Source organism: Calidris pugnax, unplaced genomic scaffold (assembly GCF_001431845.1).
Source record: "Calidris pugnax isolate Ruff unplaced genomic scaffold, ASM143184v1 scaffold8, whole genome shotgun sequence".
NCBI classification, from domain to species: Eukaryota; Metazoa; Chordata; class Aves; order Charadriiformes; family Scolopacidae; genus Calidris; species Calidris pugnax.
In genome coordinates this window covers 4,628,234-4,642,410 of record NW_015090830.1, presented here as the reverse complement: position 1 = coordinate 4,642,410, position 14,177 = coordinate 4,628,234, and the positions used below count along the sequence as shown (strand labels likewise).

Below are 14,177 nucleotides of genomic sequence, written 5' to 3'. Positions count from 1 at the left end.
GATAAAATGGTTTGGGTTGGAAGAATCATTTTGGGTTAAAGATCATCTAGTTCCAATACCCCTGCCATGGGCAGGGACACCTTCCACTAGACCAGGTTACTTAAGGCCCCATCCAGCCCAGCTTTGAACACCTCTAGTGACAGGGCATCCACAACTTCTCTGGAAAAGCTGTTTCAGTGTCTCACCAACCTCAAAGTAAATAATTTCTTCCTAATATCTAATCTAAATCTGCCCTCTTTCCTATATCGAGATGAAACCTCTTTTGGTGCAACTTGTACTTGTTGCCCCTTGTCTTCTCCATGTGACTCCTTGTGAAAACAGAGTTTCTGTCCTCCTTGTGGCTGCCCTTTAAGTACTGGAGTACTGTGATGGGCCTAATATCTAATCTAAATCTGCCCTCTTTCCTATATCGAGATGAAACCTCTTTTGGTGCAACTTGTACTTGTTGCCCCTTGTCTTCTCCATGTGACTCCTTGTGAAAACAGAGTTTCTGTCCTCCTTGTGGCTGCCCTTTAAGTACTGGAGTACTGTGATGGGGTACCCCCTGAGCCTTCTCTTCTCCAGGGAGAAAAGACCTAACTCCTTCAGTCTTTTCTCATCACGTAGGTTCTCCAGCCATTTCATGATCTTCATGGCCCTCCTGTAGACCCTCTCCAGTCTGCCCGTGTCTTTGTTTAACTGTGGTGACCAGAACTGGAGACAATAATCCAGGTGTAGCCTCAAGTAGCTGCTCTGAGCACAATGGAATGATCACATCTATCTCTGCTAGTAATGTTCCTGTGGATGCAGCCCAGGATCCGATTTGCCTTTGTTGCTGCAGCAGCACACTACTGACTTATATTCAGTCTTTTGTCCACCAGGACCCCCAGGTCCCTTTCAGCAAGGCTGCTCCTCAGCCACACACATTCTAGCCTGTACTGTACTTTGGTTATTCTGACCCTGTTGCAGGACTCTGTACCTGCCTCTGTTAAACTTCATACTGTTCTTGCTAGCCCACTCTTCCATCCTGCCCAGGTCTCTCCGTAAGATGGCTCACCCTCATATGTCCATCTCACAATAAGCTGGTTTCTTAAATTCTTAAGAAAGTCAGCACTGTGGAAAGATCAGTGTCTTTAGTATGCTAAGAACACACAGGTGAATATACTGCTGTACAGTCCATACTGTATACTCATTTACCTTGGAGAAGGAAGGTCTTAGCAGAGAAAACCAGAGAAAAGACCAGGGAACTGAACTTAGGATCTCAAACACTCCATGAATTGTCTTCAGACTGTATTGTTTGTGTAACTTTCCTGCCCTATGAAAAGGAACCTTTTTTTTTTTTCAGTGTTGATTGTCATTCTTTATTTCTACTTGAGAAGGTACTTGACAATCAACAACAAACATGGTGCAACAACTCTACCTGAACTCCAATATAAATAAGGGAGAACAAAAATACAAAAATTATAGTGATGTTTGTGGATTCCTTAGGCTTAAGGGGGCTGTTAGAGTTTTTAGTAGAGATAACAGAGTAGCCTTCAGATAGAAGTTTTAGTAGAGATATCCACAATAAATCTGTCCTACTTTACAGACTTTAACCAGTTATTGTGCTTACAAATATTAAAACCAAGTACTTGAGCAAGAGTTGTACTTCTGAAGAAAAAAACAAACAACAAAACAAAACTAAAAAATGCGATGTACACTGAAAGCCTCTCAGTCAGTAATCCAAGAGTCTTCCTCACCTTTGTGTTCCCAAGTATAAAGCTTGACAGTTCTAGTTCCACAAACAGCCCCAGCAGTCATAGTAGTTCTGTTGGGGAAAAGGGAGGTGTGTGGGTGTAGGAGTGTATGTTTGTTTGTTTTGTTGTGGGTTCTTGTTGTTTTTAAATCACTTGCACTGCTAAGGTATTTCAATTTCATGCAATGGAGATGTGAAACTACAAATTTTGGCAGATCAGCTCCAGCCAGCCTTGCAGCCCACAGCTGCCTGCTCCATTCTCCTGTCAGAAGCTGCTACCTTCACACAGGCAAGTTGGCAACCACTTCTTCCTGTCTGGACCTCATCTGCTCCAGTTCAGAATCCATCATCTCCCCTTGAATTTATCTTCAGCTTTCATTTGGCCCACTTCACTGTCACTGAATTAATGCCTTCTGAGAATGCCACATGCTTACAAATTAAGAATAGAGAACATCTATCATCTTTCAGATCCCTTTTAAGGGGTCTAAACTAAGCTCAGGACAACCTAGAAATTCAGAGGTTTTGGAATGGAAACTGAATGGAAACTGACTATATTTTCATTAAGTGTCACAAAACAAGGTACAAAAAAGGGTGATGAGGGATTGAAATATTGGGCTTCACTCCCTTCTCTCATCTTCTTTCCCTATGAAAATATAGTTGTAAGCAAGCCTTTACCACCACTAAAATTCACAAGCAGAAGAATCAGGATTTCTACACTAGGAGGAAAACTGGCTCTGCACAGTCTGTTGTATCACTTATTAGAGTTGCCAGGACCTTAAAAAAAAATAATAATACAACAAACACACAAACAACTTTTTTTGCTTTACACCTCTGCTTGACTCGGCAGAGTGGACAGGATGAAATACTGTGAACCACACACTGTACTTGCAAGCATCAGCATCTATGCACAGCAAATCTCTAGAATGCAATTTCAGGGATCATTTTGTATGTTTTAATATTTACAGATAAGAGCTTTATTTTTGGTGTTCTTGAAAAATTACTTATCCAAAACCCCCTCCTTTCAAATACGAGGCTGTCCTCTAAATCTGAAACTAAGATTATGGCAAAGAGAACGATGATGTTTAATCCCAACAAATTTGGAAGTACTTACTTTAGAAAGTCACACCCAAAATGCAGTTCCCAAAAATAAGCACCTCAGCTATCAGTCCATCAAGTAAAGTTACTTATCAAGTTATAGAATATGTTATGATATTCATTCATCTAAACCTCACTTTTAAATCCACTGCTATTCCTCATTAAGTAACCAACCAGCTGAAAGGTGTATGCTGGAGATAGCTAAAATTAGATACTAAATCATTTCACCGTGAAGATATTAACTGTGCTTCAAAGGATACGTGCTGAAATTTCACTTCTGCAACAAGAGATATTTATGTAGTGCTTCAGAGGGGTCAGTAACAAAGCCATCTCTGTAAAACTCTCCAGCAGAAGAAGCAGAAATAAGAGAAGGAATATGACTATAGTACAGAAGGTTATTCTAAGTAATGTTGTGGATATGCAGGGGGAACAGGACACAACTGGGATGATAACAAGCAGTATGTTCCACATTCAGCAACACACATAGCTTGTTTATTACAGATCTTTTCACAATACTCATGTTACGTTTGGGATACCCAATTGGAATAGGTCCTACCCTAGCTTTTAGGTGCTACCCATGACTTTTCTAATGATATTTAAAGTATTTAAAATGCCATTTTACATGTAACTAACATCACAGTTAGGCATTCCACAAGAAAAGAAAATAACTGTACCTGAAAGGTATGCAACTTTTTCCTTTAAAATTGGCAATACTTCCATAGCCTTCATTTCATCATTTTTGCGAAACCCTTAAAAAAGGAAAGGACAAGGTAATTAGTCAGAAATTCAGACAAGCTCAACCTCTACGTTTAATAAACGCACTCTATAACATTTACCTTTGGATTACAACTGCACGTTATGATTACAGGAATTAAGATAACCTTACAGTAACAGGTTGCAAAAACAAAACAAAAAAACCACACATACCAAAAATCACCACCTAAATTTGTACAATATATTAATGAACAAGTCATTGCTTTGACTAGCTTAACACAAACAGCATGGTCTATTAGCAAGCCTCAGTAGAAAACAGGATACTGGAATTAGCCTTTATCATCAGTAAATAAAAACTATCAGTTGGATTGTGTTGCTTTTAGGCATTCCAACTCCTGCTTTCATTTTTTGTTCCAGCAGAGAGGAATAATACCACGCTAAGAAGAGTAGATACCTTTTACAGCAATTACGACTCAAACCAAAAAAACCCACCCCCAAAAAAACCCTATACTATTTCAACACCACTTTCCTTGCACCACTTCTGTAAGCAGAATTGGGAGACAAAGCTCTCATCCGTGCCCTTTCTGGTTCCTGACAGAAGCAGCATTTTTGTAACACAGAGCACACTCTGTCAATTTAACTCTACACACACAAGAGTTTGAACTGGTCCCTGGGGGTGACCGATTACAGTCAATGTTGCAAAGCAGCTCACCACCAGCTTGTCCCTCCTCTCTACTGCCATTACAGCTCCGTGGCCATATTCTAAACTTCTCCCTTCTTTAACAATACAGACATAAGGAAGCATTTTATTTATGACCTTATATTCCATATTGACCTGTATAATACAGAATTGGTCCCTTTTGGCCCAACCTTGTTCATCTTAAAAAAATTGGGTGGTTTTGTAACCCCACTCCAACTAACTGTCCATTCTTCCCAGTCTCTCTGTTATTCACGTGCTTTTTTAAAAAAATCTCATTTCTGAAGTACCCACCCTCTTTGGGCTGAAAGGGAAGCACTTACTACTTTATCACAGTTGAAGCCCAGAAGTGCTGTTAAGTAAGAACAGCCCAAGAAGCCTGGTACAACATAGTTGTGTTTCTTAAAATCAACAGTTTGAGTTATTTAGATGGTAAGATAAGCTGCTTGTTTTTTTATAGTTTCAGGGAAATCTTACAAGAGCAAGCTCTGGTATACACATGGCAGTCTTTTCTAAAATATTCTGTCCTTCCTCTGTGCAAAAGGGCCACAATCCCTCCAGAGATGGCAGCAGACGCTGTAAGTGATGCCCAGCAGGGAGGTCATCATTTCTCTTCCTCCTCAAAAATATTCAAATGTTTTATATCCTTTGGTCCCAGGCTCTGAGCTTTAATGAAAGAGCTGTGCAGTTCAGAGCAAAAACCTGAAGGTATCATACTGATGTCATCAAGTAACATAAGATTTACAAATAAGGGCATCATGTATGTAAATTACATGACAAGTTTTCTAATCCAGCCAGCAATACTGATAATTCTGTGTCACTAAAGTATATAATTATGGGCACTACCCTTCAAAACAGATCCAGGACACACCAAACAGAACACCCAAGGGACAAAGATGGCCAGGTGTTTACACGTCATGAGCTATGAGGAAGGACTAGACCGAATGACACTGTTTCATCTGAAGAACTGAGTGGAGACATGGTAGCAGCCCTCAAAAGTCCAGTGGTGGCAACAATCACCACCACCAAGAAGTTTACTTTAGACAGTAGAAAGTTTTGTAAAGGAAAGAACCGTGAAGCATGACATGGGATTGCCTGTGGAAAACTAGGGACTATCCACCTCTGGGGATTTTTTAAAAATGCATTTAGACAAATGTCTGCCAGCAATGACATGTATATAGGTCAAGGCAAGGTCCCTCCAGTTCACTGTAACTGAAGGGTTCAACCAGGACACTGTGTCCACACCTACAGATGACAAACAAAACTGAAGAAATCCCCTTCCAGCCAATGGCTAGTTCCCTGTTTTTCCACGAACACCATAAACCAAAAAAAAAACCCAAAATTTTATACACATTCTCAGAAAGGCTAGACCAGGAAAACTGGTTCCTCGGATAACCATGCTGCATGGAAACTTTCTACACATATTATGCAATTACACAGCAACTCCAGACTGACAAAGCGGAGGGACACAGCTATTTCTTTCACGTTTGCACTTAGACTTTCAGGGGTGTCAGATTATTCCTTCCCCCAGAGTACTGGCTACGGGTTATCAGCCTTTCACTGAAACTGCCTACAGTTTTCTTCCTACTAAGTTTCCATTTAGTAGGGACTAACGCTTTAAACACGATTTTAGATGAGTTATTTAAGCCTGAGATTTTCTTAAAAAGACTGCAAATACCTTTTTTCCACCTTGAAATATTTGGGCTTCAGTTGACTGTTACGACATACAGGCACACTTCCAGAGTTGTTGTTTTTTTTTAAGGTGCTTTGAGTTACCTACCATAAGCTTAGCATGCTCAGCTTTCATATCAACCATGGCGATTCCTTTTCTTAACAGTAAATTTAGAGGTAGAAAACACTTTCTCCTCACCTAAAATGCATGCAGAAACTAGTGCTGTACTTTGCTGTCTATCTTAGCCCAAAATTACCTGAGACACTGACGTTATCACAACTGCTTGCTCAGATTTCTAAGCCCTTAAACTACTTCAGGTCAGACGATGCGCAGTAGCTGCACATTTCACTTTGCCTGCGGCTTGTAAGAAGCAAGAAACATTTAGCTCACATCTATTCGATTATTAAGGGGCTGCTCAAGGTAAACACCCCAGCAAATACGTTAGCGCTTGGCTCATGTTCTGGATCTGCACATCCTTAAGGCTGACTGCCTTGGATTACCATACTCCTGCTGCTCTAAACAGCCTATTTTTATTCCAGTTCTGCAGTGCTGAAGCTTAACTGAAAAGACTGGGGGGATTACAATCGATGGAAGAATGCTGGGGAGCAAAGAGGGTCAATGTGGCAAGAAAGTATCATATTTTTATCTCTGACAGAGGAATAATAAATAAATAAAAAAAAAATTTAAAACCCACAAAAAATCAGGACTATAAGCAGGTCTTAACGGCTTGGGGTGGATCCCCCCGCCTTTTTTTTTTTTTTTAAGCCTCTACACCACAAAAACATTTGCGATTCTGAGGATTTAATGTCATAAAGAAGAAATTGCGAGGCATTTACCGCACACAAACGCAATGCCATAAATATCTGCACGGATCTCTCCCCTACCCAGCTCGGCATCCTCCGCGCCAGCCGGCTGCATCACATGCTGCTGGGGGTGATGTCATCCCCGCCGCCGCAGTGCCCGCAGCCCCGGCACCCGCACGGCACCCGCACGGCACCCGCACGGCACCCGCACGGCACCCGCACGGCACCCGCACGGCACCCGCACGGCACCCGCACGGCACCCGCACGGCACCCGCACGGCACCCGCACGGCACCCGCACGGCACCCGCACGGCACCCGCACGGCACCCGCACGGCACCCGCACGGCACCCGCACGGCACCCGCACGGCACCCGCACGGCACCCGCACGGCACCCGCCGAGCCCGCGCGGGGAGGAGGGAGGGGGCGCAGGCGGGAGAGCCCCCCGCACCCCCGGCCGCACCTCTCTGCTGCTCCCGTAGTAAGGCGTTTTAATTTTAAAAATGTGCTTTTTTAGTAATAGATACTACGCTAGTATCTTTTCAACATAATTTCAGTCCGAAACAGGAAAATCATAGAATCATAGAATGGTTTGGGTTGGAAGGGACCTCAAAGATCATCGAGTTCCAACCCCCCTGCCCTGGGCAGGGACACCTCCCACTAGAGCAGGTTGCTCAAGGCCACATCCAGCCTGGCCTTGAACACCTCCAGGGATGGGGCATCCACAACCTCCCTGGGCAACCTGTTCCAGTGTCTCACCACCCTCATAGTAGAAAATTTCTTCCTGATATCTAATCTGAATCTTTTTTCTTCCAATTTAAAACCGTTTCCCCTTGTCCTATCATTACCCTTCCTGACAAAGAGTCCCTCCCCAGCTCTTCTATAGGCACCCTTCAGGTATTGAAAGGCCGCTATAAGGTCTCCCCGGAGCCTTCTCTTCTCCAGGCTGAACAATCCCAGCTCCCTCAGCCTGTCCTCATAGGAGAGGTGCTCCATCCCTCTGATCATCTTCGTGGCCCTCTGCTGCACCTGTTCCAGCTAGTCCATGTCCTTTCTGGGTTGAGGACTCCAAAGCTGGACACAGTACTCCAGGTGGGGTCTCACGAGAGCAGAGTAGAGGGGCAGAATCACCTCCCGAGACCTGCTGGCCACACTTGATCAAAATCACCCTTGATATTTTCAGTACCTATTAAAGGGATACTCATTTTACAGTTTCACATTCTCAATAGGTAGCACGTGTCCCTCTGTTGGCTCATGTATCATGCAGACGCTTTTCCCTAACTACCAGTCAAGAGGGAAGAAGCTCAAATTATGCTAATTAATATTCAGCTTCACTAGGTTAAGTAACACACAACTGAGTAGTCCATTCCAATTTAAGAGGATTCCCCCCTCCCCATGAAGCTTTCAGAATTACACAGTCCCCTGAGTCAGAGCAGTAGAGCCTTAGAATCATAGAATCGTCTAGGTTGGAAAAGACCCTTGGGATCATCGAGTCCAACCATCTACCCTACTCTACAAAGTCCTCCCCTACACCATGTCCCTTAGCACTGCATCTAAATGGCCCTTAAACACAGACAGGGATGGTGACTCCACCACCTCCCTGGGCAGCCTGTTCCTTCTACTAAAGCAGAGCCTGTTATCACTGAGCCGTTACTTAAACTTTGTATCACACAACTAAAGATCTTTAAAACACGCTAGCGAGAAAGGAGGAAAAGAAAGCCACCTAAACTTTTTATACAGATATATACATGGCAAAAATGAAGAAGTCTTTCCTACAAACACACCACCTCCTCTGTGTTCCCACATCTTCAGAGCCAGCCAAATTTTAAGAAACTAAGCTGTCCTTACCAATCCTTTTTCTCATGCTGTATGAGGCTGAGATATTTTGCTGCGATATATTAATTTATCGAAGTTAAAAGACCCATGAAAAGACAGCATTCCTGGGTGACGGTATCATCCCTGGGAGGTTTCAGAGAGCCCTTTACCCAAACAGGCAGGACAGCCCCCTCTCACTTGCGCTGCAAGCGTTCCTGCATCCCATGGCAAAGATCTGGCTGCAGGGCTGCATGGACACCTGCCTTGGAGACAGGAGAGTACCCCAGTGTAAAGTAGCCACCTTTGGCCTGGAAATCACAGCATCCCTATAACTCTGCTGCTCCCCTGTCCACCCAACTTGCTGAAACTGCTCGCGGGCACTGAAATACAGCGAGCAAGTCACCTTTACAGCAGTGACAGAACCTGGGTACCCTGTGTGGGAGGTCACACATCAAAGACAAATGCTAGTCTAAGGCTGAGATGTCCTTCAGAGACAGGAGACAAGGTTAACTCTGTCAATCATCTTGCACTGCAATGACCAGTAACTGGTCAGCCACGCAATTAAAAGGAGCTGATAAAATTGCCTTAAACACATCTTTAAAACTAACAGTTTGATTACACAACTGTGATAAAAAAAACAATGTTGGAAACAGCTTCCTCAAAGATGCATCACTGCTCCAGGAACACAGAATTCTTTGTTACTTTGAAGGTATGTTCAGTGATGTGCATCATTCAGTTATGGCAACAAACATGCATTACAGAAACACAAATTAAGCCAGCAAAGACTCGGAAATTGAGGCTAAGAGCAGCATCTCTTTGCTAAGAGGTTGACGAAGCACTCATCCATTGCTGTCACACACAACTGACTTGAAACTATTCTGAAAGGTGGCTAGAAAAAACACAAAAAATAAAAGGGAATGCTCTCACCCTGGAAACACACTTTTAAGGACACAACCGCTTTTTACCTCACAACATAACGCCAAGACCTTTTCATGGGCACAAACGAAAAAAAGCCATGCTCAATCCTGAATACATCAATGTTTTAGGCTCTCTTCAGACTCCAGAAGAATGACTACGTGTGTCATGTCATCGACAGTGAGCATGTACCTTACCTGCCAGGCTGCTACCTCCACCACCAGCCTTCTAATCCCCACCTCTTCTTTGACAGAAATCTCACCCTGAACCAGAAAAAACGTCCTTCAGTGAGTTATTTTCCAACAGAGTACGCTCTTCATTTCAAAGGACCTGCTCCGATAGGCGTCTTCTCAAAAATCCACACACTATGCTAAGTTCTATAGGAAGGTAAAAAAAACACATAGAAACTGCAATAGCAGCACTCGGAACGGCTACGTTAACGGCACAGTTCAGGTAATCAGGGAGTTAGGTAACAATCAGATTGATTTAGGTTAGTCATAACTGGAAAGAAATATTTGCTAGATTAAAAAACTTCCAGACAGGAGGAGAAGACACCATTTTCCTAGCCAAGCAGCTACTTTGTGCATCAAGGGAAGACAGAGGGAACCATAAAGCATTCTGCGCAACTCCTTGCATCCACTGGTCTCTTGTGTTGATCAAACTTCACCTTGCAACAGAAAATCTCAAAACTGTAGCTGGTCAACATTTAAGCAAAAAGAATCCAAGATATTGCTGTGTAGCATTTCCTCTATTTCATAGCACGAAAGATACTCACTACATAACTCTGAAATCTGAGCTATTCCTCCCTTCAATTGTAAAGCCATCCTATCTACATTTCAAGAGAAATTGCCTTCAAGTTAATTAAGTAAAAAAAAAAAAGAGGAATAAAGAAGATCAACTATAATAAAAATAGTGCATTATTAGGCTGATTAAGGTTTTATTATTCACCCTTTTTCCTCCCCCGTATCACAAGATGATGACATTGATTTAAAATCCTGGAAATCCATAGGTTTATTCAACTTCGTTTATAACTTAACAACTATATATGATAAACCTCAGCTGCAAGTTAATTTATACCCTACCTCCCATGTTTTTCAAGTGTCTGGAGAGTACAAAGCAGGTTCCTACTCTCCCATCTTGCCATTTTTAGAATAGGACAGTGGGCAAATTTCTAAAGATGCTATTATTCCATGACAAATAACTTTAAACAGGATATGAGGAAATTCACAAGCAGCCATTTGTAAAGTCTTTTACATCCTTACTCTGAAGTTACTACAGAGAAACCAGTACAGACTAAATTAATAGAATTATTTCATTGTTTCCTTCAATCAGATTCAGAAAAAACGATTGCTAAACTCCACAAATCCTTGGGCTTACACATTAAATCAGACTACTGAGGTAAAGGTGAGAAAGAAAACTGAACTTTCTTAAAACATAAAAAGGCAAAAAACCAGCAGTAATTAAGAATACAACCCAAAGGGCTGGCAAAGAGAGGCAAAGGGTAACTGAAGTTAGTCTACGTATGGGATTACTGGCAGCTTGTCTTGATTTTAACTCAAGTACCTTAAATGCCAATTGCAATTTTATGGTAGGCTTAACCATAAATTCAAACTTTTGTATGCAAGTAAAGGATTTATAGAGCAATCAGAGCTGTCAATTCACCAACTGCACTGTTATCGCTTCCCATTATAGACATTGCCTATATTCAATGCTGCTCAGCAATCTCACACCATCTTTCACATTGCAACAAAGCAAGAGAATTCAGGGAAATTATGGCAAAGACTGCAATTCTCTTCTCTCCTCTGAAGCTTAGGGAGCTTGCAGATGACCAGTTTCAAAAGGTAAAATGGCAATTCATCTGAGGAACACTAGCTTTTAAGTATGCCTGTCATAGCATCTTTAAGAATATACATCTTTATTTTTAGGAGAAAACGAGGAACTATCAGCAGGTTTTTTTAAATGACACACAGATCACTGGGCAACATTAGTAACCTTGGCATTCATCATTTATTCATTCACTTTTTCTCAGTCCAGATTCTAAAGCCTCCAGGTGACTCCAATAAGGACACAGCTTAGAAGCATATAACCATAGGGGCAAGATTTCAGTGTTGTTCCAGCAGCCACAGTCACGAGCTTATGCAAGTTTTTTGGTGGTTTTTGGGGGGTTTGGGGGGTTTGTTTTGGTTTGTTTTTTTGTAGCTAATAGCTATTTATTTAACAGCAAGAACAATTCCAGGAGTACAACGTGAGCACACTTTTAACTCCCTTCAGCTCTGATCAGCCTCAAGATCCACTCATCAGAAAACACTATACCTTCCAACGCTCACTTCAAACCATCGCAACAGCTCACAGAAATGTCCCTCCTCTTCCTGTTTTGTTTTGCATCCTATGCACTCTTCCTAAGTGCTTCAGGGAATTGCATGACATCAGTACTGAGCTGGTATGCAGTGCTACCACAGGGCAGCTGGACCTCACAGAAATGGGCAGCTTAGAAACTGCCTTGAAGTAAGAAAATGAGATTCATTAGGTTACTAGTTCTTTAAGCCACTTTCAGTTTTTGGCATTTTTGCTAAGTGTAAGAGGTTCCCTCTTACCATTTTTACAGATCTGTGGTTTGTGCTGACACATGGACGCATCTCTCCTGACTGTAAATTATGGGGGGATCATGATGTCGTAGAGGGATGTGGGACAAAAGTTACTACCATAAGATCAAATTCACTGAGTGACTGTCCTCTTCTTGGAAGCTTACACGCTCATCTATTCCTCAGTTAAGAAAGAGCAGGAAATTGGCTACCAGGTGTGTAAATGCAAAACTTGTTGAAGAGCTGCCTTAAGAACTTAAGTTGAAGAAAACTAAATCACTCTGTTAAAAATCTGTGGTTTCCTTTTAATTCGGTAACGGAACCTTAGAGTTATCCATATTTTGTAATGAGGTCCTTTCTAACCTGAATTATCCTTTGATCCTATGAAATGTGCAAGACAGAAATACAAACGTCCGTTCTCCAATTGAAACTTAAGATGAAACAATCAAGATCTGACCAGTTTCCTCCCTTTGAAGTGAGGGGAACCGCGTTCCTAAATTGACCTATCCATTCGGGATGTTCAATCTGCTCCTGCTTTCCTACCGATATTGTCGGGGGTTCGTTTGTTTTGGTGGGACCTGCTCATCCGTCTCTAAGTGCTGCAATACTCCACCGCCCTGCTGAGATGGCAAACCTTTGTGTAGTGGTGTTCAAATACAGCAGTAGCACATGGCTCTCACTGCGGTCAGATACCTTCCCTGTTCACTATTGGTGCAGACACTCATGGCTTAAGGGTCTACACTGTCAGGGCTATCAGGAGTGTACCCAGTCTCCTATTAAAAAAATCATAGAATACCAGGTTGGTATTGGTTTAACATGGAGTTGTTTTCACAACAAGGTCTGTAAGCAATTTTACTTATTTTTCTGTTCAAAACACAGATCAAGTGAAAGGCAGTAGCTTCTAAATTCTGTGCAGCAACAGCTGGAACATAACATTTTAGATCATGTCCTTTGGCTCTTGTTCCAAACCACCATCTGGAGAAATCTCTTTCCACACTGAAATTGATGAAGACTTCAGCAAGGGCAGTAAAAATAAGCAAGCTAAAACAGATTGAAAATTGTCCTGCATTGTTTTATCCTGAGCAACAATAGGAAGAACTATTTCCATCGGCCCCAAAAGCAATCAAAAATACCAAGAAACAGACTGCATATTTTTCAGAAGAAATGCCTTTTTATAGCACAAAGTACTGTTTTGGGCTTCCTATCATTCATAGACTCCAAGATTAGGCATTTACTGATTTTTTTTTTTGTTCTTTTTCTCCACTTTTTTTTTTTTTAGATATGCACACGTTTTCCAATACTTTCATCACCTTATGGACATTCACATGCAAAAATCAGACTAGCTTACATTCATACTTGGAGACATTAGTGCTTAACTGTTTTTTTGTTGAATACTCCTTCCTCCCCCCCTTCCCTTCCTTTTTTTTGCATGACATTTTAGATCCCTTCTGTGGCAAAACTAGTAGTTTGCACCAAGATGTATGTCAAATAGCTTGATTTGTGCAGAGCGCTCATTCCTTCCAATTCCTGTTTTATTAGTTTGGAGCTGTGAGAAGCCCCAGCTCTGAGAGCACCGAGACACAGGAAATGTAGGATGAATTTGAGCTTCTCCACTACATCACAGTGCACATATGAAAAATAAATAATAAAAAAAAAAAAATCGATGTCAGGAGGAAGGGGGAGACACTTTTCTTCATGCTGCATCGTAAAACCAGTCAAGTTCATATTAATTCGAGCAACAGAGAAAAAGAATCATCCGCAGCTTGTTTTACACAGCCCTCACCTTCAGATGGGTGGCTGTTGGAAGCATTAGCGGGATGGAGGGGATAAAGTTTTACATCAGAGGTTCTCCCTGCTCTCCTTTTTTTTTATCTTTTTACTGATTTTTTTTAAAACGCTGATCAACATATGCTACTGGTTAGAATGAACCAATTCTTTAAAAAAATAAATAAAAAAAAAACCAAAAAAACAAAACACAAAAAAAAAGCATAGCAATGAGGAGTGCTCCGGGGAATCAAAGCTTGGGTATTTCACTCGCAATTTGCGAGCGGTTGCTACCAGCAACCCCTCTCCCTCCCTCCCTCCCTCCCCGCCCGCCTTCACGGGGGGAGCGAGCCGCCCCGCGCCCGGCCCGTTTGCTGGCGGGTGACGTTAGAACCGTGGCTGGGGTCGC

At 42.1% G+C, this 14,177-nt stretch overlaps 1 protein-coding gene across 4 annotated transcripts in view; it reads right to left on the bottom strand.

Annotated features, from left to right (window-relative positions):
* Positions 1-14,177, bottom strand: part of TRIO (trio Rho guanine nucleotide exchange factor) — a 259,879-nt gene that overhangs the window by 179,662 nt on the left and 66,040 nt on the right. For all 4 annotated transcript variants that reach the window (XR_001411877.1, XM_014940886.1, XM_014940885.1 and 1 more), the window contains exon 2: positions 3,484-3,558. Coding sequence is in view for 3 of the 4 variants with exons in the window: in XM_014940886.1 (XP_014796372.1) it covers positions 3,484-3,558 (75 nt within the window). In the remaining variant the exon portion in view is untranslated. The remainder of the gene's footprint in view (positions 1-3,483; positions 3,559-14,177) is intronic.